Source organism: Phodopus roborovskii, unplaced genomic scaffold, assembly GCF_943737965.1.
Source record: "Phodopus roborovskii unplaced genomic scaffold, PHOROB, whole genome shotgun sequence".
In the NCBI taxonomy this organism is placed as follows: Eukaryota; Metazoa; Chordata; class Mammalia; order Rodentia; family Cricetidae; genus Phodopus; species Phodopus roborovskii.
The window spans coordinates 12,113,827-12,141,098 of NW_026126567.1; the positions used below are offsets into that span (position 1 = coordinate 12,113,827).

The window sequence follows — 27,272 nt, forward strand, 5'->3', positions numbered from 1 at the left end:
CCATGCTGGAGGCCTCAAGGGCTCATGCTGTCACGGGATGTGAACGTGTGAGCTCTTCACTGCTCCCAAACTCCAGTTTTGGTTATACAGCTACCTTCTCCTGTGAAGGCTGCTGGGAAATAAACTCAGACGTGGCTACTGAGAGCCTCCCTGACACTTACATTTTGGCAACTAAGAAAATGACACGTGGTTCACCCATCGGGCCACATCTGCTTCACTGGCTGAGGTGGTGTCCTCCAGTCTCCCTCGCCTTGGCTCCAGGAGGAGCCTCTTCCTGTGCCTATGTGCTAGACGCTGGCAGTGGGGATTCATGGTGGCAACTGCCGGGGAGCCTGCAGCATTTGCTGGGTGACACCCCACGGGATTTGCACTGGGGAGCAGACCCACGCGGCAGTGCCTGCTCCTATCCTGATTTTCCACAGTGTGAACGTCCCTGGTCCATGTTTCCGTAATACCATCCTAGCCTTGCTTTAAACAGCAAGAAAGAAAGCGGACTATTGGTCTTTGTGGCTGCCAGTACCTCGCGTGCCAAAACCCCGTGTGTGTTGGTCTGAAGGTGCCAGATGGTGGTGGGACTGTGTGGTTTTGTCTTCTGAAAAGTTGTGAAGCGGGACACACCGGGAAGTGGGGGACCAGCTGAATAATTGTCACCTCATAGCCGCTTGGGTCTTCCAGCCTGGGTGGGGGCGCCACGGGGTCAAGAAGTGAGACACGGATCCTCCCTGGCATTTGCTGATCGCACAGCATTAGCTGCCCCCAAGCACCGGCTGGGGTCCCCATCCACACTCAGCTGTGTACAGTTGCTGAATACAGTTCTTCAAAAAATGGGAAATTCCACATGTGTCTCTCTTCCTTGAAGGTTGAAACGGCTCCTTGGGGTCACCATTGTGGTCAACAGGAAGTGACTGTTCCTTTTGTGATGGGCTGTCATGGTTTATTTTTGAAAGTCTGGTTTAAGTTTTTTTTTTGACATAAGGAAGCTTTCTCTAAGTTAAAGGATACACCCATGTGTCTTATATGCTCAATTCCTTGAGTCTGTTTGTTGCAGGAACATTCTAGGCCTAGTGGTACAGAGGGAAGAGCTTGGGTGGTTTTACAGCCTTATCATTGCGGACATGGACAGTCTGCAGTCACTCAATGGGTCGCTACTTCTGCTGAGGGAGCCTTGTCTAAGGTTGAGGGTACAGAATCTGTATGCTAATCTGGAGTACTGGGAGCTGGCACTCTCTTTCTGCCCGCATCCTCCCCCCACCCCCCAAATGCAGGGTGTCAGCCTACCCATCTTCTCCCAGTTTTGCACCTGGCCATCACCAGGCTAGAAACCAAAGTGCAGATGAATCCATAAGAAACATAGCTTGTTGCTCTTAAAATCGTGAGGGCACACGTTGACCTTTAATGACAGTACTCGTCCTCTGGTAGGAAACCAGGCCAAGGCCTCTGGATAACACAGCAGCTTCCCTGAGGAAGAGAAACTACAAGGAGGAAGGACCCCTCCCAGATACCAGAGCTGCCCTACAGCCTTTGGCGGGAGTGCCAAGCACCTCCCAGTTTCCGAGTCGCCATGGAAATCATCACCACAAGAATCCATCCCTCTGTGGGGATGGGATATTTGTTGTTAGAGGAGGGGCTGTTTCACATCATAGCACTGTAAGGTACATTTCCTACACAATGGCCGGGTGTGGGAATGCTGTTTCTTGATCATGCTGGCTTCTGCCTGTGAGAGGAGTCACCTAGCCTGGTTTGGAGGCTGTCAGAGTTACTTTATAGAGTCTGTGGCAGGTGTGCCTTCCACCAACTGAGGGCTGGCTGGGCTCTTTGCCTGGAGTACTGGAGTGACCCTTAGAGAGCCATTGTTGGGAAGCTGTTGGTCCGTGTCTGCTCCTCCTGAGTTTAGATTTGTTGATTGTGCTCAATCTGTAGGCAAAGCCTACTCTTTGCTTGCTGGAGTATCTCTGTTACACCTCTGCAGGCTGCCTTCTTTTTGCTGTTAGAATTCAGACTCGCCCTTGGATGCCTGCAGTACCAATTACTCTATGGGAAACTTTCGTTTGTTGTGTGGTGGAGATGCCCAGAAGGAATCAGGGGCCTGGGCAGAGGGGAGCACACCCAGCTTTGTGGTCGCTGGTGCTTCACTTTGAATGAGTTCATGCGTACACGTGTGGTGTGTGTGTGTGTGTGTGTGTGTGTGTGTGTGTGTGTGTGTTCGCTCAGAGCTGTTTGAGCCAAGGCAGGAGCTGGCCTCCAGGCATGCCCTTGGGTGGCAGATGGTATACCTAGCCATGTTTGCCTGCCCAGCCAGAGCAGCAGCTGAGACACACTAGGATAGCAGCTTCTGCAGTGTAGCACTGGGCAAGCCTCCAGCCGTGCCAAGGTGAAAAGATGCCTGCCATTCTGAGTCTTTGGTGCTCTCTAAGAATGGGCTTGTGTGTGAGAGAGAAAGAGATCAAACTCCTACAACCTGCAAGGCCATTGCAGAATCGGGCCTGGGTGGCCTGTGCGTCCCATGACAGCTCCAACATTCATTACAGTAGGAGCGTTCCTTTCCCTTTTTGGCTGCAGGGAAGCCGGTGATGTAATGTTTTGGAGCTCTGCAATATGAAAATGAACAGCCAAGGAGATCCAGAGATTGTTACAAAGCTGGGTAGCTGAGGGCAGGGCAGAGGGACCAGTGTGGTGTAAGGTGGTTTGACCATGATAGCTGGGGATGCTGCCGGACGGTCTCTCCGTGTGAGTGCATGGGTGTCAGCAAGCCCAGGGCATCTTTCCCAACAGGTACTGCAGGTAGCACTGTTTGAGGTGTGGCACGAAGCGGCGGCTCTGGCTTTCATGCCCTTTCCTTGCTCATTTTACCAGCTCTGTGGAGAAGAAGAATATTACATGCAGGAGGGGACAGGGTGCTTACAGTGTGGCTGGTGCCCTGTAGTGAACACACAGCAGCCTGACCAAAGCTGATTGCCCTGTCCTCCTCCTCGGAGGACTTGGCAGTTGGTTATTGTTCCAGCACAGCTCTGCGTAATTGGCCCCTGGATGTAGCCAGTGCGCCTCGGAGCTACTTCTCAGCTAGTGCGTCTCAGCATCTCCTACCTGAGTTTGCAGGCTCAACTCCCAAACCAGTATGTACTAGTTGTTCAGTAACTGAGATACAAGGTTTATCAGTCTTGGGTTTGTAGTGTAAAGATCAAGATTTGTTTCCTATACAGTAAGTGGAGTGTTTAAAAGGGTATGATTAAAGCAAGCTCCTTTCAGAAACGGTCGCCATCAACGTATGCATGAGGTGATGGTTAAAGGGGGCTGATAGGGATAAGGGTGGAGCTCGGGCGGAGGGCTTGAACAGTGTGCTCGAGGGCCCGGGGTTTGATTGCACACATGGGCATGCAAGCATTGGTCAAACTGAAATGTTGTGAGAATTTAGGCTACTTGCTTGATGTTTTACAAGAGACACAAATTAGAAATTATGGCGGATGGTAGGGCGTGAGAGAGTCAAAATAGCATAGAAACAACAGTCGGTATATACTGCTTTTTGGGTTTTAAACACAACGTCAACATTTGAGTTGATACAGATCAGACCTTTCCCCCCACTCCCTTGTGATCACCAGTTTGGGGGGAGGGGCCCCGCAACTGTCTTCAGAGCTCCTCATCCTTCCTGGTTTATCCTCTAGCTTAGCTCAGGAGATGGCAGGGAATTAGTGCCCAGGCTGGGGGTCGAGCACTGTGAGGAGCGCTGTGGAAATCTGTGGCCACGAGTCCTGTAGATCACACAAGGACTTGGCCAGGATGGAGAGCTTCTAAAAAAGCCCCAGACCCTGGAGGTCAGTGGGGAGGGACATTGTTTATCTTAACAGGTGCATTTTGGTATGGATGAAACAAGTTTGAGAAAAATACTTCTGGGGAGAAAAGTCACAGGGTGGTGGTGGTTCACGTCTGTAATTCCAGCACTTGGGTGGCAGAGGCAGGTGGATCTCTGTGAGTTCGAGGTCAGCCTCATCTACAAATTGAGTTCCAGGACAGTCAGAGCTGTTATACAGAGAAGCCCTATGGGGTGGGGGTTGTCACATGCGGCATCACACTCAGGGTTGGTGTCTTTGGGCTGTGTGGTCGCTGTGGACCGGGCCCCGGGTTGTTACATCGCTCTTAAGTCTTTTAAAATGTACTGCCAAGGAAGCGAGCCCGCCTGCGTGAGCTACCTCCGAAGCGTCCGTTGAGGGTCCCCAAGTAGCTCTGCAGCTGGGTTAGGCCTGCATGGCCTCTACTTTGGTTCAGTGTCAGGATCCTCGGAGAGACAATTTGGGGCTAGCCAAGTGTGTGGATGGTAACTCTGACATGGAGTGGCTGGGACCTGTTTCTCCCCCATTACCCGCCCCCACACCCCGCCCCCTTGAGCCGGGTTTTTGGGTGAGCTTTTCTAACTCCATGGAAGGCAGCTCTCTGCTGATTTAGGTTTACCCACCTCTCTGCTGATTTAGATTTACCCACCGTGGACTCCTACGCCTCTTTCACAGTCTCTTGGCTGTTCCCAACACGTTGTCTGTCACAAAAGCAGCCTGTCGTTGAATTAATGAGTCCGTAAGTCTGTGGGCAGGGATGATGGGCCTATTGACTTTGAAGAGCGCCAGTTCTGTGTTTCTAAATTAATGTTTCCTTAATGGCTCGTGGGTTGTTTCCTCATTACGGGATGTAGGTTACCTATTACTCCTGTGCTTAAGAAGCTGGGGAGGCTGCATTCTTGCAAGCCTTCATGGCTTCAGTGATGAGAGGGACATTTCTGATTGGGGAGGTAGACAAGGGATGCGGACGTCTCATGGGAAGAGGCCCAGGGTGCTGTGAAACATCATCTAGTGCTCCGGATGTAAAAAAGACCGTTTACGACCACGGGTGCCATGCATGAAGGCCCTGGGTTTGATTTCCAACCAGGGTGTAGTGGCACAGGCCTGGAACCCCAACCTTTGGGAGGAGAATTAGTAGTTCAAGATCATCCTTGATCCCTTAGCAACCTTGAGTCTAACCTAGGCTATAGGAGATCCTGTCTTAAAAGGAAAAATGGATGGGAAGGTGTTCTAAACAGTACCCAGTCCAGAGCTGAGCCCTGCTCCTGGGAGGTTCCAGAAACTAATGTACTGTCTAGCGGTAACCTGAGGCTCCAGAGAGCCTTTGGCAGGGCAGCCAAAACACAGTAACTTACTGTACCCTCGCGCCTTGGCCAGAGTGGTTTCTTTAGCCCTTCCCTGCCTTACTGCAGAGTCCTTTCAGCCCTGGCCTGCCGCGCCCACACTGCCTGCCCATGTAGCCCCTGCTGTGCTGGGAGATGGAGGCGCCTGCAAATCAGGCAGCTTGGAGGGATGAGACAATGCCACTTGATGGACGCCACCTTTCTAGTGGCAGTCGGAAGGTCTCCACCACGTGGGCTGTTTAGAGGAAGGAACACTGGCCCCAAGGCCTTTGCCCTCTCAGTTTCCTTCCCACCATCCGAGAAGCAGCCTTAAAACAATTTGTATTCTGTTTGTGACGTTAAATGCTCCTCTTTGTCCTCAGTTGGGGATGTCTGCAGCTTGTCATAGCAGGAAGAAGACTTCTGATACCAGCCAAACAAAGCAGGGTTTCGGCAACGGCTATTCTTAGCTGCTGTGTGGCCGATTAGCAAGCCTTGCTGAAGTGCAAGGAACGTGCCTTTCTTCTAGGGCTGCCGTGAAGTGAATGTGCCCTAGTCCTCTCTCTCTCTCTCTCTCTCTCTCTCTCTGTGTGTGTGTGTGTGTGTGTACGTGTGTGTACATACATGCATGCAAAACTATGAAGACCAGAGAGCCTGGTGTTAATTGGTTGCCCAAATTGGCCAGCCTCAGAGCTCCAGAGACCTGTCTCTGCCTCCCCAGCCCTGGGATTACAGGCATGCGTCACTTTGGACATGCACTCTGGGGATGGAACTCAGGTCCTCCTGCTGTAGTGTGGTGGCACATGCCTGCAGCCCCGACCCTGAGGAGAAGACGCTAGGACCCCTGGATTCACTGACCAGCCAGTCTAGCTCAGTTGGTAAACTCCAGGCTCGGTGAGAGACCTTACCTCAAAAAGTGATTTAAAAAATAACACAGAGAACAAATTGAGGAAGGTTCCTTTCGAGCACACACATATTCACACACGTCCCGAGGGAATAAAGAAAAAACCAAACTGATTGCTGGACTGGCCTCCAGTGATAAATATCCCATCATTCTAGGTAGTGAGGTCTTAGCTGCCCTTGCAGGTGCCTGAACCGGCCATTTGTGATTCCATAAATACTTCCATTGTCATGTTGGGCCTCCTCCAGATCTCTTCTCTGTCTTTGTAACTCCAGCCAGTTTCCTCCAATTCAAACCTGCTGAGTCTTTTTTTTTTTTTTTTTTTCCTAAAGTCCTAGCAGAGGTCAGGAAAGCATCAGCTGTTGCTAAGTTCTTGCACAGATAGATCTATTTTTAGGGTGACCCACGATACTGGGATCAGCAGGTTCCAGCACTGGGTCCTGGGGTGCACAGGGGATGCCATCTGCCTCCTGCCCCTGTGCCAGTTACAGAGATACTGATGGTAGGAAGTTTTCATTATGTTTCTTCATTCCCTGTCTTCTCCAGGGTTTCCTGTGCGGTGCTGGGGCACAGGCGTTATGTTTAGAAATTGCTTGCATCAATCGGCCCGTAACTTGGGCTGCCTCTGGAAGGCCCTGGGGATAAAATGTCAGGAAGGCACTGAAATAGTAGGGTGGGGGGTATGGAACGGGGGACTGGCCTTTGTCATGGTCTTTCCCAGTCCCCAGTTCTACCTCAAGGAGATGGAAGTGTAGGTCCCGAGTAGACGCCCAGCCCTCAGCTGTCGGTGTTGGGTTTTCCTGGACAGATTCTGACCATTCAGGCACCCATTACAGTTCTAGACTCAAGGACCAAACTTTGAGAGCTGGCTGAACAACACCTTTAACGGGTGCGGGTGGGTAAAGGAGGAAGTTGGGCTCCCCCCCCCCCCCGCCCCCGCTCCCGCTGGGCTCCGCTCGTCCTATCTTTTTGTCTGTATGAAGTGTCACATGGCTGAGGATGGCTGAATGTACAAACCCGGAAGATTCAGCTAACCGGCTGTCACTTACTAGTCCTGTAACCTTGGACATACTGCTGGAAGTACTTCAGTCTGAAACCAGCACAGTGACATTATCAACACATCTGGGAATATTGTGAGGATCGAGTGATTTAATATTCGGAGAGTACTTAGGCTGCTACCTAAACATCCCTAGCAGCACCCGAGTGACACATAATTCTGTCTTTAAACAGCTGTGTCCTGTTCAGTTGGGTGTCTGTGCCCTATGCTTCATTTAACTAGATCATTATTATGGGATTTTTTGATGTTGTAAACATTTCAATCATTGTCCTCCTAGGTGAGGATTCGCCATTTTTCTTAATTATTTTCCCGGCTTAATTCCTAGGATTAGAGTTGCTGGATCAGAGGATGATATTTTTAGGTTATTTCTTGATAGCTGCTGCTGCTTCCCTCCAGGAAGGCCTTAGTCTACTTTTCTAGCAGCAATGAGGAAGTGAGCCAGTACCCTTGTGTGACCACATTATTTGCTTTTAATGAGATGAAGGCGCAGGCAAAGGAAATCTTTTCCAGGGGATAAAGCATTCCTCATTCCTCACCTTTGTTCCTGAGCATTAAAACCCCCCAAAATCTCCAGCAGAGGATGGGAAGACAATTTGGCACATGTGAGAATTGCACCCTCTACTGGTGATCCCCAGGAAGGCACAGACACTTTGTAGAATGTAGATGCTAGGACATAGGTTTTTGGGGGTCGTGGTTGTGGTGGATGGGAGTCGCAGAGTCTCGTGTGTCCTTGGCTGGCCTCGAACTTGCTATATAGCTGACAATGGCTTTGAGTTTTTGGACCTTCTGCCTCCATCTCTGGAGTCGTAGATTACAGGTGTGTGACACTATAGTAGTTTCATGGAGCCCAAAGGCTTCCATCCATACACTAGGCGAGCACTCTTCCAACAGACCTACGACCTCAGCCCCCAGAGGCACCATTTAGATGTCAAACCGGCCCTGGGATTACATTTGGTCTTGCTCAAGGTTTTGTAGCACCGACAACGAGGAGTAAAGTGTATGTTTTATTCTTCAGGGGAAACCTGGTACCATCTGGAGATACTTTCAGATACGCAAGTCTGAGTATAGAAGGGGACCTGTTACAGGCTCCAAGTGGGTCCAATCCAAGTTGCTGCTAACAGGACAGCTTCACGTCAAGTGTCAGTTCTATCAGAAACCCTGACTGACGGCTGGCTGGCTGACTGGGCAGTCTCCCCAGGAGAGCAGCCTGCTGGAGGCTAAATATAGAATAGTATTGTTGTTGAGACAGATTCTTACTGTACAGCCTGGCAGGTCTAGAGCTTTCTGTGTAGAGCAGGCTGGCTCATAGCTCAAAGGATCTGATGGCCTCTGGGAGCGGTGGGGACTCTGTCTGTTTATGTATTTTTGATATAAGTTTAGCACCAGCTGGCTTTTAACGCCTAGCAAACTGCTTGCTTCTGCTTCCCAAGTGCTGGGACTAAATGCTTGAGCCACACCTAGCCAAACCAGTACTAATTGTTAGCCACTTTTACTGTTATTTGCTTGTAGAGAGCTCTTAGCTTGCAGAATAAAACAGAGGATGAGGGGAACTGAATTAAGAGACAGACATATCTGTGGAGAAGATAAAACGAAATGTAAATGAGGTTTTTGTTTTTGTTGTTCTTTTCTTGGTGACTTGGTTAAACCGCCGTAAAATTCCTGTGGCTTTCTCCTGAATGTCTTGTTGTTAGACAACTGCTTTATTTGACTCTTCCCCCAGTTTCACAAGCTACTTGTTTGTGTTTTCCTAATATTTTTGACTATGCCTTCCAGGGTCCTTATGCAGTTAGGATCTGACTACAATTTGCTCTCTGTACATCCCAGTAAACACATGTCCCAGTAAACACACGTCCTGGTAAACACCACATGTCCCAGTGTGTCACTTTGTATTTGCATATGTACACAGTCAGTGAGAAGTTGTGTTGTGAAGGCAGCGGCTTAGGGTCTGCAATGGTGTGATGACACCTGACCTGGCTCATCCTTGTCCCCAGTCCCTCACCTGAGCCTCCTTTGCTTTTCTAGGTGGCACCCGGGAGATTGGCTCGGCACTCACCAGAATGTGCATGCGGCACAGAAGTATCGAGGCCAAACTGAGGCAGTTCTCCAGGTGAGGAGCATCCTTGGCCCCATCCCAGAGGGATAGGTTAGGGATGCAGGGACTTGGGATTCTTTCCTCCCCCTTCCCCCTGCTCTTTGCCCTTCGGGCATCTGCTGTGTGCTGGGGATGGGCCGTGTGCTGGCTGGTGTTGCTGTGGAGAACTGGTAGTCCAGCCCCTGCCTTCAGACTGCTCAGGTGCCACCCACAGCTGTCCTTATCACCCACCAGTTGTGGAGATGACGCACACTGAAGCCCCCTCCCCGCAGGGGCCTCTTGGGAGGAGGGAGACGTGCCTGCCCCACTACCCGGTCCCCCAGCCCCATGCGCTGATTACAGAGCCACCAAGAGGGAGTGGACCTCAGAGCCCCCTGTGTGGCTGGCTCAGGGACTTGGAGTCACCCATCAAATACAAATGGCCCTTGTGTCCCAAGCAGATCAGCTTAATTCAGCATTGTCCTGGCCATTTTCTTTGAGGGGACGCATAGAGTACAAGGCTGTACCCAGACCTCTCCTCTCTGCCGTTGACTAGAAATTGGCACTTGCAGCTTGAGAATGTTCTGGTCTCTTCATCTTTCTCCTTGACTGGGTTGTGCAGTCACTGTGTCTTTAGGATTTTAGGTTCTGAGTGCCCATGGCCTTAAAAAAGAAAAAAAAGGGAAGCTTTCCCCGTCCCCTGAACTTTGGAAGGCACAAAATTAAGCTCAGGTGTCCCTGCCTCTTGGTGGTTCGCACTGTGGGGCCAGAGGGGCGACCCCAGGTTTCTGCGACCTGCCTTTTAGTAATGCAGGTTGGGAGATGATAGCGGATATGCAAAGAGGTTGTCCCAGCTAGGCACATTCGTGTCTCTTTTAAAATGTGGTCGTTTTTTATATTTTATCTTTATGTTTTGAGACAAGAGCTCACACGATATCTCTGGCTGGCCTAGAACTCACAGTGCGTGTGGACCAGATTAGCCTTGAACTCAGAGATCCACCTGCCTCTGCTTCTCGGTGTGTGATGGTGTGTGCCATCGCTCCAGCGTACATATTTATAACTGTATAGTATGTTTATTATGTATTTATAACTTCTTAGTCACCAAAAGCATTCTGAGACCAGGGCTGCTCTGAAGCTGGGACCTTTGAGGCAATGGCGGGTCATTTTGCTGCCTTTACTTCAAGGAGATGATTGAAGTGTGCTTTGAGCACGGGATGTAAATCCTTTGGAGGTCTTGCTGTGTAGCCCAGGCTAGCCTCAAACTGCCCATCCTTCTGTCTCACTGCTGAAATGTTGGACTGGATGACAGTCGTGCTACCACACCCAGTGTGCACCTTGACAACAGGAAGTACCCGTGTAACCTCTCCGTTTCTTTATCTTTTGGCAAAAGTGCCTTGATCGATTGCCTGATAAACCCGCTTCAAGAACAGATGGAGGAATGGAAGAAGGTGGCCAACCAGCTGGACAAGGACCATGCAAAAGGTACAGCAGGAGGCCTGGGGCGGGGTAGCTGAGAGATGCCGCGGCTGGTGCCACTGGCCTGGGGCGGGGTAGCTGAGAGATGCCGAGGCTGGTGCCACTGGCCTGGGGCGGGGTAGCTGAGAGATGCCGCGGCTGGTGCCACTGGCCTACTGGGTTACTCCAGTCACCGAAACGGCTCAGAGCGCCCTCCAGTCTCCTCCCCGTAGGCAGTTCAGCTTTGGGAGATGAGGGGCCCAAGACTTGTTTGCTTGGCGTGGGTGCTGAGGACCAAAGCTGGGGTCTTCATGCTCACGCACAAGCACTTTATCCACTGAGCTGTCCCCCGGCCCCGTGCGTTTGTGCTTAGAAAGTGACGGGGACAGGATTGGACTGTAGGAAAACCGTTCTGGCTTGGCTCGTTTATGCCTGCAGTGATGCATCTCAGGATCCCCGGGGTCTTGGGGATGTAAGTAACGGGGTGATCTTTCCTGAGTTCTGACAGACACGTTGTGACTTTTTTTTTTTTTTTTAAGTTATGACAGTCCCCAGTAAGATCTTTCCTTCGTGTGGGCAGGACAAGGAAAGACTGTAGTACCTTTCTTTGTTGTGAAATGTCGCTGTGGTGTTCATCGGTGTATGTTTGGAGACAACTGTGTGTGGAGACTCTGCTTTGTGAAATGAAGGTTGAGCGGAGTGGTAACGTTATCCAATGTTCTGCTTTCTCCTAGAGTATAAGAAAGCCCGCCAGGAGATAAAAAAGAAGTCCTCTGACACTCTGAAACTGCAGAAGAAGGCAAAAAAAGGTAACCGAAGAACCTGCAGCCAGATTATGAGTCAGAAAGTAGGTGAGAGAGCGCTGCCGTGTCTGGACCAGGAGCTGTGCGATTCATAGCTTCCCTCGGTAGGGTGGGTGGCCCAGGGAAGGGATAGGAGCACAAGCCCCACCTACCTGGGTCAAGGCCTTTTTTAAAAGGACTTCATTATTGTATGTTGGTATATATCTGTGCACCCTATGTTTGTGGTACCCATGGAGACCACAAGAGGGCACCAGATCCCCTGGAACCACAATTAAAGAGAGTTAAAGAGCTGCCATGTCAGGGTATTGAACCCTGGTCCTCTGGGAGAATAGTCAGTGCTCTTAACCACTGAGTCATCCCCTTCAGTCCATGCATTAAAGTCTCCTCCCTCCCTCCCCCCTCTTTCCCCTTCCCTCCATCCCCGTCCCCCATTTGTTGAGACAGGGTTTCTCTGTAGCTTTGGAGCCTATCTTGGAACTTGCTTTGTAGACCGTGCTGGCTTCGAATTCACAGAGATCCTCCTGCCCCTGCCTTCCCAGTGCTGGGATTAAAGACATGCGCCATCACCACCAGGTCTTAGAGTGCAGGACCTGGGTGAGTGTGACAATCTTGTGTGTGGCATTCTCTCTCATCCCCTGCCTCTGTCGTTACAGTAGGGCAGCTCCTTGCCTGCTGGAAGCCCTGAGCTAGTGCAGAGGAGCCTTTATGTAAATGTTCTCTAGTAATCAATTATTACAGAAATGATGGCCTCCTCCTCCGCCTTTCACAGCCCACAATCTCTGAAACCCTCTCCGGAGGCTTCCAAGTGCACAAGCAGTGGCTGTAGTAGGAGCCTAGAGACTTAGTCTTTACTGTCTAGGGGACTTTTTTAACCTGTTTAACCTTTGAGGACAGAGTGCAGAATCTCACCAAGGGAAGCCTGGCAGATGGAAGCTGTGTCTGCCTATTTCTGTCCCAAGTTCCTCATGACAGATCAATGAATCGTCACATCCAGGAGCCATCATTGCCTCTCCAGACTGGGTGGGGTTTGAAGAGAAAGTCTAGCTAGCAGTATCTACTTTGCAAGCACTTGTAACATTCCCTGGAGTCTGAAAATCCCGGAAATCTCTCTCGATGAGGAGAAAGCAGTAATTCTTGCTACTCTTTAAATTTTTTTAATTTGTTGTATCTCACCTGATAAGATGGGTTCTTGCAGGCTGCATTGTGGGTCATAGAGGTGCTAAAGGCTGTTCAAGGCAACTGTTTTTTTAGGGAGAGACCCAACCCTCAGTTTTCTCTTTCCTCAACAAGCAGAGGTTATTTAGAATAAAAACAAAACACATTTCAAGAGGTGAGGTGGTGAGGGACAAGGGGGAGGAGGTGATGGCTACATAAAACTCCACATTGTTTTAAAGGGTCCCCTCTCAAATACCCTATCTATGCCCCTTTCAAGATGAGTGCGCTGGCATTTTCTGTCCTTCCTGGCTGCTGTGGTTTCTCAGGCCTTCTGTATCTCTGAGGGCACTGGCGGCTGGCACTGGACAAGTCATAGGGTTTAGAGCCTGCGTCGTTATAGCGAGTCTATAGGAACATGTTGTGGGTAAAGACGCTACCATAGTCCCAGACTGTCCACCCGGTCGACAGCTTGACAGTTCTGAAACAGCAGTGATAATAGTCTTGCAGAGGTGGTCCAGGCACGAGGCTTAGGCTTAGAGAAGGGTTAGGAGCCTATTGGAAAGGATAAGGGAAAAGTAGCTGTCCTCCCTCAAGACCTCAGGTTCCTGGATGTACAGATAATCCATTTTATCTAAGCACTGCGTAGAGCTGAGAGGGTTTTCACCTGCCACTCAAAGTCAGTGTCATTTTCCAATTAGAATTTGGAACTCTGGGTGCAGCCTGATGGCTTGGTCACAGGGGGCTGCTAGAGGAAGTTGTGGCAATTAGACCTGCCCAGTGCTGGTGCAGGCTGCCTGGGCACTAATGAGCTGTACATCCAGGCTAGAGAGAGGGAGAGGGGGAGAGGGAGAGGGAGAGGGAAAATGATTTTCTGAACTCAGGATTCTGGGCTTACCAAACATGAAACTCATCTGGCCTTGGGAATTGGGAATAATTGGCATCAAATTGTGAGTTTTTTTTTTTTTTTTGTTTTGTGTTTTTTTTTTGAGGCGTTTGGGCCTGAGGCTGGGAGGGTGGAGGCTGTGATCAGGGCCTCTAAAGTTCTGCTGTCAGTCCTGACAAGGTGCCTTCTCCAGATTGTGTGCTTGTATCCTCAGAACTGCATGCAGCATTCTGGGTGATTTCCTAGTTACTTCAAGGACACTCAAAGCACAAGTTTAATTTCTTCATCATCCCCTCTCCCTAAAGGATCTAGGTTTATTTTTAGACCTGCAGTTGTATGGTTGGGCATAGCACAGCCTTCTAGAAGGTTCTAGGGTCATGCTTCTGCCGGGATCTTGAGGGGTGTGATCCTAGCAGGTTTCAGTTGGACAGCAGGGTGGAAGAGACATTGTTTAAGGCTAGTGTTTGGGGTTCTTTCTGGTTAGCCGCCATTTCCCATTCTGGTACAAAACCCCGTTGGGTTGTGATTGCTCACATCCTTCAAGTGGCAGGTGCCTGAGAGCCACAGCTCCATGGTTCTACGGGTCCCAGTAGCACTGAGCCCGACCCATGCAGCTGGGGTCTCTCTCGTTGGATGCCGTCAGATGCTGTCAGACAGCTTCCCAGTGCATGTTTTTCAGAGGCTGCTCTGTGTGATCTGGTCATTCTTCTGTTCCATTTGGAGATTTCAGATGCCTCCGTGCAGACCAGCTGGGCATTAGTCTTGTCTTTGACATCAGCAGGCACTTGATACAGGCTGTGGCTTGTAAACGACCCATTTCTTACTCAGAAAACGTAATTGTTTACCACATCTTGTGTTCAGCTCCATTTTAACTGTACAGCTCGGTGACCAGTACGCTGGCAGTGTTTCGATATTTCTGTCGTAAACCCTTTCAGTGGCACTTGTCTTCTGTCAGGTGACATCATCTTATACAGGCTTGGGATCTACGGATGCCTGTAAGGCTTTCCCATTCTCAAAGGCAGGATGTCGAGCATCCACAAAGTCAGGAGCAAGGCATCACGTCAGAGAAGTCTGGTGTAAGGGTCGAGGGCGTGGGGCAGAGCCAGCATCCCTAAAACATGAAGGCACTGGGGCCATAGGAAGCTAGAGAAGCGATGTGGAGCCAGCCCAGGGGCCTTGGCCTCCCGGTGGGGTAACTTGGCCATACTTTTGCTTGTCTTTGGATCCCAACTGAAAATTAGCAGGCTCCAGAATGGGGAACGTAAGCTGCCTGTCTGCTTCTGGTGTGTCACTGTGTAAAACCAGTGTCCTCACTTCTCATGAACTAACTGTCATGTTATTATCATTGTTTATGTTTATGAGTGAGTGTGTGTGTGTATGTGAGAGTGAGTGTATGTATGTGAATTGTGTCTGAATGAGTGTGAGTGAATATGTGTGTGTGTGAGTGAATATGTGTGTGTGTGTGACTGTGTGTGTGTTAGGGCCTTCCTGAGTCACACCCACATGCAGGCAGATTTTCTGCAGCTGAGCTACGTCGACAGCACATATTTTTGTAATATAAATTTAAAAACGGATTTGAGAATGTAGCTCAGTAGGAGAGCAGTTGGCTAGTATGTACAAGGCTGTGTGTTCCGTTCTGCAAAGCAACAAAAGTAAAATTAAAGATTGCATTACGGTTTGCTTGTGTTCCCATCTGTACCCACTAATGGCTTGCCTGGGACTTGATCTGAGAAAGGAAGCTGCAATGTTGACATTGGCTGCCCAACCCCTCTTGTTTTTATTTTGGTTTTTTAAGTCAGGGTCTCTCTGTATATCCATCAGTGTCCTGGAACTCTCTCTGTAGACCAGGCTGGCCTCAAACTCACAGAGATCCACCTGCCTCTGCCTCCTGAGTGCTGGGATTAAAAGCGTGTATCACCACCACCTGACTGATGTTAGCCCTTTAAATAGGTAAATTCTCGTTATTTCCCCTCTCCGCCTTTATATGGCAAACCAAGTTTACAAATACTGCAAATACTTGGGGGCCGGGCGCCCACAGAGCCCAACCCATAGAGTGTTTACTGTTGTATTAAAAATCTAGATTTTAATTTTCTTCATTGCACCCCACTGTGTTAGAGCTCTATCGTTTCCCTTTTCGCCCCCAAGTTTTGGTAAATCACACTTGAAAGGTTTGCTTGCCGAGGTATCTCACTAACCTCCTCCGGTGCCTCTTTCTCTCTCTCTCTAGCAAACCTTTATCCTCTAGTTGTGGAAATAACCAAGTAGGAAGGCAAGGAGGACTTGAGAAGGAGTGACTGAGAAGCAAGGATATTGGTCAGGCAGGAGAAGGGAGCTTGGACTTGGAGCTTCTGGAGATTGTGGGTCCCCTCTCTGGAGTGTACGTGTGCCAGCCAGCAGCTGTCTTGATGAGCAGAAGGCTAGGCAGGCACTGCTCGGATACCAGTTTGACGTTATTGCTTTCCTTTCTGTGTTAATTGTGTATCCTGTACTTCCTCACCGTCCGCCCCGCCAGTGGATGCTCAGGGTAAGTCTAAGTCCCAAGTCGCTGGTGGCTGGTTATGGTGTGGTCCTTGCTGTGGCCTTTCAACTGTTTTTCAGACCTGTGGTAGCTATCCACATTTTCCTGCTGGCTCAAAATAATCACCTATGCCTGTTTAAGTTATCATAACTTCAAGGAAACTGTGTGTGTGTGTGTAAGTGTGTAATCATTTCCTTGCTTCAGCATTTGGCTACTGACATTGTCAGCACCAGATTCTATGAGCTGTTGTGTCTTCATAAGTCAGTATTAGATTCTTGGAAGAAATAATCTGCCAAGTTCTTTAAATGTGCCCTTGCATAGGAAGTAAGTATATTTTTATGTCCATGCATATGTACCCGAGTAGATATGAATATACTTGTTGATTACACATGCAAAACAAAAATGACACTAAATGCCACCTCCAAGAATTTTCAAGTCTGATGTGGAATAGTTAAGCTTACAGAATGCCTACCCAGGACCATACAGCATAGCTGTTTCTAAAACCGATCGTCTTAAACTTAAGAGCAGAAGTATTTCTTATTTTGGCTGTTTGTGAAATACTTAATTTCTAAGGCTTTCAATGCAATTCTCTGAGTGGTTTTCTTGGTCAGATGTGACTCTCACTGTGGGCGATCATTATACTAACCTGCCTTGGGTTCTCGTTGCTATGGCTCCCGCCTGGGAAAGTGTCCGTGAGGTGTCTGTGTGGCTCTCTTGCCTGAGTGTTCCTTTGTTCTCTGAGCTCCCAGGAAGTGTTTGCACTGGCTTCTGCCATCTGCAGACTCCATGGACGAGGGTCTCCTTTGACAGGTAGGGCTTGGATGGCCCTGCTCTTGGTGGGGACAGTTTTGCCGCTGTCTTTTTGTGGTGCGGTTGGGTTAGTCATTCCCTAGTTTAAAAAAGGATAGTTCTTTCCTGGTCTCAGTGTTGTGACCATGGCACCACACGATAAGCAGATTTTTGGTTAACATTTGGAAGGAAGGAAAGTATGATACAACCGTATCTTTGCTTATTACAATAAAAATATCTCTTGGTGGATTTATGTATTCACCCCCACTGCCAACCCCACCGTCTGATTTCGGGCCTGTTTTGTCGTCCCACAGAGTCAACCCTCTGCCACCCCGTCCCCAGCTTTCCAGCTCTTGCCTCTCAGTCAGCTGCTTTCACGTCTCTGCATTCATCTCTGCTGGGCGGAGCATTTAAACTCACACGGATCTCTCGGTTGACGTCAGCTTTTGTTTTGTTTTCGAGACAGGGTTTGGAACTCCCTCTGTCGACCAAGCTGGCCTTGAACTCAGAGATCCACCTGCCTCTGCCTTCTGAGTGCTGCGGTTAAAGGCGTGCGCCACCCCTACCCGGCTGGACTATGGGGTTTTATAAGACCTTGAACAGCTGGGTGTAGTCAGTAGGTTGGGTAAACAGCATTTTGTTCGTTTGAATTGAGACGAGGTAAGTTTGGAATGGAGACACCACACAGGAGGCCCTGCTCACTTAGACGGATAGCTACAGTGTTTCCTGTGTCCCTCACTTAGAGGGATAGCTACAGTGTTTCCTGTCTCCTGCTGGCTGGTCCCTGGAGTGCTACCCGACCCGTGGCTCTGGGAGACTGGTGTAGAAGCCCCTTGCACTTGGCTTTCTGCTAGCTGCAGGAATGTGTGTTTAGTGTGGAGCCATAAGCAGAGCAAAAATTACTAATTCCATGCACGGTGTGGGGTTTCTTTCGGGGGAGGAGGTAGTGTGCATGCATGTGCCTGTCACAAGTCAACACCGTATCTCTTTCTGTCGTGCTCCACCTCATATTTTGGAGACAGTTTCTCGTTTCCTCAGCACTGAATGCTCAGCCAGTCCCAGGGATTCCCGTCTCTGCCCCTCCTCGCCCCAGTGCTGCCGCTCCCGACTCAAGTCTTCATGCTGGCAGAGCAGGCTCTCTACCCACAGACAACACTTACGTGTGACATTATACCAAGGAGAGACATATGAACAGCCTTGGTGAAGTGATTCACACTGGGGCGGGTGGCTGGGTGTGGGAGGGCACCACGCTTTGTGTCTCCTTCCAGCTTAATACACTCGCATGCTAAGAGGCCCCCCCATGGGCTGTGGGGAGGATTTGGGAAGCTTGGTTACGTAGACAGGATCAGGGGTTGGATCTGCGTGCTCCAACCTTCTAGTGAAGCATCAGTCAGCCCCCTCAGTCTGGGCTGTTTAGGCCCTGTTTCCCACACCCCATTGGGTCACCGGTCGCTCCGGAAACTGCAAGGGTTTTTGAAGCTCTGTGCTGGGAACTGGGATGAATACCAAGTTGAGAATGTGTTATTTTCTAAGAAACCACAGCGCTGTAACATCTCACAAACTGTGATATCCGTGGTCCAGGTGCTGTGGAGGAAGTGTTCTGTGTGTGTACAGAGAAGGGATTGTCTGGGCTTCTAGGAGGAGGCAGCCCTAGGAAACGCTGGAGGGCGAAACTGGGAAGAGGAAGAGTGGGTGAGTGGGCGTTCCAGAAGGACCAGGTAGTGGAGAGGGCACAGGGATGCTGGTGGAAGCCAGCCCGATGGGCGTATGGTGGGTGTCAACCATGATGGCGGGTGCCTAGCGATGCCCTTCTGGAAGATGGTGTGGTGGTGCACACTCAGGATTCCAGGGCTGGGTGGGTCAGCAGCTAAGGTAGCTGGCCAGTTGGTGCCCTAGGACACGATACAGATTAAAAAGAGAAACGTTAACTATTACTCTTAGTTGACTCAGAAACCCTCAGAATGGAAAATACTGACGATGCTTTGTTGATGTTTCGTTAGATAGGAAGAAGGCTGTGGACCGAAGGGAGCCCTGTTTGATCTGTTTAGAGTCCCTGTGCTGTCTGTGTAGCCTTCCTTATTTTTAGGCAATCATCAAACGTGTTATGAGCCTCGGGGGTAGATGATGATTTGTGTAGGGTGGTTTGAGAGGGAAGGGGCATTCTTTTTTGAGACGTGAATTCCTAGTGTCACCTTGAGTGTCTGCCTCAGCATCTGTGTCCTCCGCCCCATCTGCCAGTGTTTATATCCCATGTTCCATTGGCTGTAAGATGCTACGAGCAGTGGTTAGATGTACCAGGACTGTCACTGGCCACTGCTGGCTGTAAGCCACCTTCTGATTGTGAGGCGTAGGAACGTTCAAGAGTAGGCATTAGGATGACATTGAGTGTTTATGTGTGTCAGGCAGATGGGGAAGGTATTTTGTGGAATTCAGGTCTGTGTCAGAAGAAGAAAGGCCTGTGGCCATTTTGCTAGCATCCCCGCAGCTGATTTGGCTTGGGGTTGTTCTTCAAGGCCCTTGCTACTCTGGGCTTCCCTTGGATTCTGTGGGTTGTAGTGTGGGGGGCTGGGCAGTCCCAGGTAATCACCTGGGTTTGTGATCCAGCTGCCTAGGTGAAGGGACTCCAGATGTCACCAGGAGCTATGGTCAGGAGGCGTAGTGGGCATGGCTTCTCAGAGACAAGTCCCCGGATTAGAGCGTAGCTGTGTTCATTAGTTCAGTGCCCTCTGCTGGCCTCTGCAGGCACTGCATGCAAATGGTACACAGACATGCATGTGGACAACACATTCATACATTTAAAATAAAAATAAATAAACCTTAAAGGAAAAACCAAGCCTCACTTCCTGGGCTTGAGGTGGCGGCATGGACCATTAATGCTGAGTGGAGGGAAATGATAGACTTCTGTAGATCAGCCCCCTGCACCCACCCTCGGATTCCAGGCCAGCGCAAATGTTTTTAAGATTGGCATCTACACTGGACATCTGCAGCTTTTTCTTGTCATTAGTTCCTAATATAGTGCCTGTTAATGCATGTACTTTGTATCAGGTATGGCTTGTGATCTAAAGGGGATTTAACGTATGTGGGAGGATGTGAGTCTGATCATTTCAATTATAGACGAAGGGGCTTAAACAGATAAGAGAGATGCTGCAGCCAGTTCCCCCCGGGTACCAAGAGACGGTACTAAAATCAGCACAGGTAAAGTCAGTGTGCCAACTGGAACTTGAAACAATTTCTTCAGTTATTTCATATATGTATTATATGAATGTTTATATGATATTATAAATGTTTACTATACTGTGTGTCACATAAATATAATTATATGGTGTGTTAGAGAATTTAAAGAATAATCACTGTGTTTTAGTCCGATACATCCTGAGTAGAAGTGTAACCACTATAACAATAATTGGAGTAGTCTTTATATCTTATACTTATTTTAGAATATGCTGTAATTTTAAAGTCCTTTAATTATATCACAGTGCATATTTAAAATAACTTCACTATAATTGTACACACACCAAATACTTGATCATATACTCATTTTGCTTTCCTAGGCAGATAATACACTATTTCCAAAGCCTATTTTCATTTTCATTATTTTTCTGAGACAGGGTCTCAGTGTGTACCTCAGGTTGCCTTCAGACCCTCCGGCTTTAGCCAGCTGGGTGCTAGGATTACGGGCCTTCAGCTCCACATCTGGAACTGCTATTGATGCCAACTGGACACATGCATTGCATTGTGTCAGGAAGTATAGGTGCAGCCTTATTTTAGAATTACAGACACTTGTCATGTGTGTATGTATGTATGTGGGTGTGCATATATGTCTGCATGTGTGTAGAGGCCAAAGGTTGACTTTGGGAGTCTTTCTGACTGCTCTTCAACTGTCTTCTTTTGAAGTAGGGGCCCTCAGTCAAACCTAGAGCTTGTCTGTGCAGTTAGTTTCACTAGAGAGCTTGCTCAAGACCCTGTTTCTGTTTCCTGCGGCTGGAACTAACTGTAGGAGAGCTGCTGTGCCTGTCCAGCGTTGATGTCACTGGGGACTTGAACTCTGATCTTCATGCTTGTGCACTTTAATCACCAAGCCGTCTCCCTAGCCCTAGTCTGTTATTTTAAAGTTTTTCTTCTGCAGAAGCTGGAGAGATAAATCAGGAAAGGGTCCAGGTTCAGTTCCCAGCACCCATGAGCCCCTCCCCACAGTAACTCCAGTTTTAGGGGTTCTGAAGCCCTCTTCTGGCTGAAATGGGTACTGCACAGTTAAAATAAATCATCCCAGCACTTGGAAGAGGCAGCCAGATCTCTGTGAGTTTGAGGCCAGTCTGCTCTACAGAGCGAGTTCCAGGACAGCCAGTGCTGTTACACAGAGAAACTGCCTTAAAATCCAACCAACCAAATAAATAAAATGAATCTTTAAAAAAATAAAGAGGTTTTTTTTTTTTTTTTCCCCTGTAATCAAACCATATCCAATTATGTATGTTTGGTCAGGAAATCACAATACTGGCAAAGGTGCATGGTGGTGCACACCTTTAATCCCGCCACTCATAGCTTTGTGTGTTCAAGGCCAGTCTGGTCTACAGAATGAGTTCTAGGATAATCAAGACTACACTGAGAATACCCTGTCTTTAAAAAAAAAAAAAAAAAAAAAAAACAAACAAACAAATCTGCTCTCTCTCCCAGCATGCTCTCTCCCCACCCCCAAGTTACGAGCGTTCTGGGCTGCTATGTTTTGCTATTCAGACAGAGTAGAAGGGCCAGGTGTTCACAAGCCACGGAGCTTTGTTGCCTCTGAGTTGTGTACGCATGGATCTGTGTACACAAGTCAGCATTTCCCCAGAAACCGAGAAAACACAGTTGTCATAGCATTGATGGTTCATGCTCTCCCTCCCCGAGTCAGGCCACGGCAGGTAGACATCCGTGAGAGGGAGTGCTTACATAGGACACTCCAGATTGGGAGCATGGGTTCGCTGTGTCTGCCAAGCACACTGGAAACCAGTAGTGCAGGGTGGCCAGGTCATATGTACGGCTGGTGCCCCATTGTGCTGGGTGAAGGCGTTAAAGACGCATAGAGGAGTATCCGCAGGATTAGGTGGTGACTGAGTGGAGGACTCAGTGAGCGAGTCACCCCAAGAATGCTGGAAACTTCCCGCAGAGCAGGTTTCACGCCTACTGTAACTGTTGGATAATAGCCACATATGTTTGCAGGTGCTAGGTATTGTATATTCCTTACATTATACACCTTCTCTAGCTAGTGAGGGTTACTCATGTACAAAATTGTGTATACTGAGCTTACTAAGCCCATCCAAAGAGTTTTTAAGGGTGGGCTTTGATTGTATGTGGTTTTCCCATTATGCACTTATTTAGGACTATTACATGCAAATGTCCCCCCTTGCTAAAATGTGGCTACTTTTCTCTGGGACTTTTATTATGTCTGGAGTTGTATTAAGCTCTGTTGAGCTTGTTGGACCAAATTAAGCTTTCTCATCTGCTTATGAGAGGAAGTACAGATGTATCCCTACAGGCGAGACATTCGTCCCTGAACTGTCTTCCTTTGCATCAGATGATGGGGTCCAGTTACTGTTTTACTTGTTCGTAAGGGGGCAGGTATGGTGATTGGTCCAACGCTTTTCTACACGGCAGTGGAGCTTGTCCTTCAACCGTAGACAGTGGACGGAGAGGATGGGCTGAGTGTTCAGGAACTCAGGCTGTGTAGGCCCTATCCCTGACCTCTACATCGGAGAATCCTTTGACTTCTCAGCTTTGAGCTCCTCTCCAACATGAACAGCTAGGATGACCCCTCAAGCCTTTACAATTGTGAAACAGATACTTCAGAGCACTTGCTGTATACACACATAGATATCCTGACGGGTGTGGGTAAAACTCGTTTGTGGAGAAAGTCCAGCATGGACGCTTAGGAGCTGGTTTCTGGTGCTTGGCCCCGGTGTCTCCATCACCAGGTCACATCCACACCGGTTGCCCCTCTGGACTCAGTACTGTCTGGTCACATTTACCTTCTAGTGCCGCAGCCGACTTCTGCAAAAGGCCACGACGTGGCTTTGGTCTGTGGGCTCTAGGGAAGTTGCAGACGGGATGTGAATAAATGGATGTGGCTGTGTTCTAATCAAACTTTATTTATACAGACAACCATTCCCGGTCCAGAGTTGTTTAATTGCTTACCACTCTGCCTGAAACTGAAATGTTGTCTGGATAACTAGGATCTGGTAGTGTGGCCACATAAGTAGATAAAATATAGGCTCTGCTCAGCATAGCTTTGTCTTTCATTTTGTCACCAGCAAAGTCCTAACTGTAGAAGTCTGGGTACCAGGCTCCTACTGGAAAGGCATTGGCATTCTACCCTAGGGAGTTAGACAAACTGCCAAGGATTCCTAGGCCCCTGGGCGGAGAGCTGAAGAACCCACCCACCTTTGCCTTCGGGGACTGAAACTTCTGCCCAAACAGAGGCATTTTGATTGGGGTGGACCTGACAAAGCCAGCTTGGGTCCATTTTTGGAAACACCCCTAGCCTCTCACCTGGCTGTTGCTCTGATTCCCAAGGGTGTGCTGGCACAGGGCTCTGCGGGGTTGCACAAGGCAGGGATGCAAGCCAGGAAGTCATCCCAGGAGATGCTCCTCATCACACACAAATAAGGCAGATAAATCAGCCCAACATGTGTTAGAAATTGGAAGTAGATGCTTTTAGAAAAGAAGCCATTCTTAGTTTTTATGGAGCTGTGGATAAGTATTGGAAAACCAGAATGTTGACCTCTAGTGAGAATTTCCGAGCAGGGAATGTTCTAGAAGCTGGCATTTTGGCAAGCTGACCTTGTGGCTTTGTTTGGTGCCCAGGGAGAGGTGACATCCAGCCTCAGTTGGACAGCGCTCTCCAGGATGTCAACGATAAGTATCTCCTCTTGGAAGAGACAGAAAAGCAGGCTGTGCGCAAAGCGCTGATCGAAGAGCGTGGTCGATTCTGCACCTTCATCTCCATGCTGCGGCCAGTGATCGTAAGTTGATGGAACCTTCTAGAAGGCCTGAATTTGTAATTCGGAGGGGCGTTCTTTCTTGGCTAATGTATCTACTGGCGTGCCATTAGCCACCTGTTGCTGTCAGGAATCACGATGTCGAAATCATGTCCACACACCAGACACTGTCATCAAGGTGCCGAAGTCTGAGCGGCCCACTCCTTGATCACAGTTCTTAGCAACACATGCCCTACTTGTTTTTCCTGAGGTCTCACGTGTCTGGGTGTGGTGGCACAAGCCTGTAACCCAGCACTTCAGAGCCCGATACAAGAGTATTGCTGTGAGTTTTAGACAAGCCTGGCTTAAGTTCTAGGTTACATAGAGCTAAAGTGTGAGACTTGGTCCTAACATCCCTTCCTACCTCTCCCGCATCTCAAAAAAAAAAAAAAAAAAAAAAACTAAGAAAAGGAAGGCCTGTTTAAAGGTTTATAGGAGTTCCAGGTCAGTAGCAGCACTTGCCAACTAGATAGGAAAATCCTGTGGCCCACTCTAGAGCCGCTGGGTCTAAAACACCAAGCCTGGGGTGTGAATCTGCCTTAAGTGCCAGGGAGCCTCTCTCTCTCTCTCTCTCTCTCTCTCTCTCTCTCTCTCTCTCTGTCTCTGTCTCTGTCTCTGTCTCTGTCTCTCTCTCCCATCTCCACCCCCCCCCAGTCTCTGTCTCTCAACAGGGTTACTCTGTGTAGTCCTGGCTGTATAGACCAGACCGGCCTCTCGAACTCACAGAGAACCTCTTGCTTCCATGTGCTGGGATTAGAGTTAGAGGCATGGGCCGCCGCCACCAGTGAGCTCTCACTCTGAATCATGCCAGTCATGTGCATCCAGCAGCCGGGTTTGCAGTAGCCTTTCTTGGAGGCTGCCTGAAGGCTCTGGTTGCCTCTTTCCACCCTGCAGAATTCTCAGATGTGAGGTGTCCCCGATCTGAACCTGGGCCCACACCTCCTGCTGGCACTTGGCAGGTGACTGAAATGTTGCGGCCCTTGCTTCATTCCCACTTGCCAGTTTTTAAGATGGGGCAGGGGACAAGGAAAGGGGGCAGTCAGTGCTGTCAGACCTTGGTACCGTCCTGAAGACCTGGACCCATTGAGGGCTACCTGAGCCCATGGAGGGCTCCCCTGAAAACACATGGGTAGACCTGGAGACGCCCACCACTGCGAGGGCGCAAACCCTCCACTGTCCCCAGCACACGGGTCACTCTGACTGCCTTCTCCTTTTCTCTTTCCAAAAAGAGGACGCATGGGCCACCTCCAGCTTAGATTGCTCTCCCGGATGCCTTTCACGGAAGGTCGAAAAGTCATGCACTGACCCAGACAAAAGTGGTTGGAACAAGACGATGAGGGAAACCACACGATGATGTTCACAAAATTGCTTTCCTTTAGGAGGAAGAGATCTCCATGTTAGGGGAAATTACCCACCTTCAGACCATATCGGAAGACCTGAAGAGCCTAACCATGGACCCTCACAAGCTGCCCTCCTCAAGTGAACAGGTAGGAGCTGTGAGCCAGGTGGCCAGGGACAAAGCAAAGAGATGGCATTCAGGGCTGTGGTCGCGGTTAAGCTGCTTGCATCCTTTATGTGAACCGCCTTGGTTCATCTTCACGGTTACACCTATTTTGTAAGGAAAGATGCTGAGGTGCTGAGAGATGCAGGCACTTAGCCAAGCCTCCACTCTAATGAGTGATGAGACTGAGATTTGCGTCAAGTAAATTGATGACCGACCCTATGCGGTCCACTCCGCAGGCATGAGCTCTCATGGGAGCCTGGCATCCTACGGTTCTGTTTTCATGGTTTGCAGTCCTCTCTGGAGCTACACCAGACACTCGTGGGAACCTTCCCATCTGGGGAAAAGATGACATGTTTTCAAATGCTTTATTCCTTTGCTGTGTGTGACATTAATACTACGTCACACGGGAAGAGACGTGTTCTGGGGAGCACGTGATGATGGATCATGTGCTGGCTTGAGCCTTTGCAGGCATGTCTGTTAGCTCCGAAAGTCAACTTTGGAAGTCTTTTGGTTTTCCATCTATGAATTTTTCTATTAAGCTGGAGTATGCGTTGACTCTGTTAGTAGACATTAGCAGAGTACCTCTCAGAGGCAGTAGGCACTCGATGGCTCTTAGTCACAAGGAGGACACACGGAAACGGTTGTGATAGGACTGCCTTCCTCTCGATTCTGTGACAAGCAGGCACTAGACTGGACGTCAAGTGGTTGAAGTGCGGTCAACAAGCCCTAAGTGTGTTGCGTTAGGAGCGGCCGGTGCATTGCTGCTGGTTTTAGCCTGTGCTGAGGATCGCTTCTACCGTTGTTACTCCGTCGCTATAATTTTCCTTTTAGCCTGGCATTTCGTGGTTTTCCTCTGTGCACCCCTCCTCCCCGCTAACTCTAGTTTTTTGCTTGTGTCAGAAGGATGGTGACATTGCAGGAGAGGCTTTTCGGTTAAGGCATGCATTCTCTGTCAGTTCTGCCTCCATGAGGGCAGCATTTTCCTTTCACCCTGCATGTGGAGAGGGGTGGATGAAGCCCCTCCCCGCCTCTTACCCAGCTGCTCTGCCCCTTCAGGTGATTTTGGACTTGAAAGGTTCTGACTACAGTTGGTCGTATCAGACGCCACCCTCTTCCCCCAGCACCACCATGTCCAGGAAGTCCAGCGTGTGCAGGTGAGTGAGGTCCCGGGCTGCTCACGCTTTCCGGGTCACCTTTATGAATGTGGCCAAGAGCCAGGCCTTCTTTCCACAAGGGGCCCATGAGAAACCGGATGTGGTAAGGTGAAGAATGTGCTCATTCTTTAGTCTGTGTCTGTCTGTCTGTCTGTCATTTGTTCCTTACCTCCTCCAACTGTTCTCCTGCAAAGCCAAGGACCCCCGTCTCTCTACCTCTCTGTCTCTGTCTGTCTGTCTCTGTCTCTCTCTCTCTCTCTCTCTCTCTCTGGAAGTTGATCCTACAGTAGCTGGAACAGAAGCCACAATGGCTTCTGGTTATGTTTCACCCACGTTTCTGAAATCTTAAAGTCCGTGCAATTTTTGTTTGATGTTGTCCCCTCCCACCCCCCACTAGTGCCCAATGCCAGGTCACACTGCTACTCGAGGAAATACAGAATCATTTGGAACAGCCCTGGGGTCTACGGAACCATTGCATGGCTGCACAAGGCAGCCAGTCTGCCGAGGGGAAAGTTTGTTTTGTTCTTGAACGGTGGAAGTGTTGTCAGACACCACTTCCTGTCTTGGCGCAGTACCTCACTTGCTGCCAATCATTTGATGTGACTTTGCAAATGGATGTGAGGTAGCCCTAAGAGGAAGAGAGGGCATCTGCTCAGCGTGTTGGGAGCTGTTGCCCAGTACCCTGCTGAGTTTCATTTCACCCTGGAGCTCATCCGCCGTGTATGTGGCAGGCAGTTCTGGTTAAGAGCTTGTCCTGACGCCTTCCCCAAAGATGATGCTTGGTTTCTTGTCACCTTTCACAGGCTCTGTGTCTGTGTGAGACAGG

The 27,272-nt window shown here is 49.3% G+C and overlaps 1 protein-coding gene across 7 annotated transcripts in view; it reads left to right on the forward strand.

Moving 5' to 3' along the window:
- The window catches only part of Mtss1 (MTSS I-BAR domain containing 1), a 125,008-nt gene that overhangs the window by 86,335 nt on the left and 11,401 nt on the right, over positions 1-27,272 (forward strand). For all 7 annotated transcript variants that reach the window (XM_051202633.1, XM_051202634.1, XM_051202636.1 and 4 more), the window contains exons 4-9: positions 9,127-9,211; positions 10,566-10,657; positions 11,365-11,439; positions 23,616-23,773; positions 25,168-25,275; positions 26,349-26,446. In XM_051202633.1, the coding sequence (XP_051058590.1) occupies positions 9,127-9,211; positions 10,566-10,657; positions 11,365-11,439; positions 23,616-23,773; positions 25,168-25,275; positions 26,349-26,446 (616 nt within the window). The remainder of the gene's footprint in view (positions 1-9,126; positions 9,212-10,565; positions 10,658-11,364; positions 11,440-23,615; positions 23,774-25,167; positions 25,276-26,348; positions 26,447-27,272) is intronic.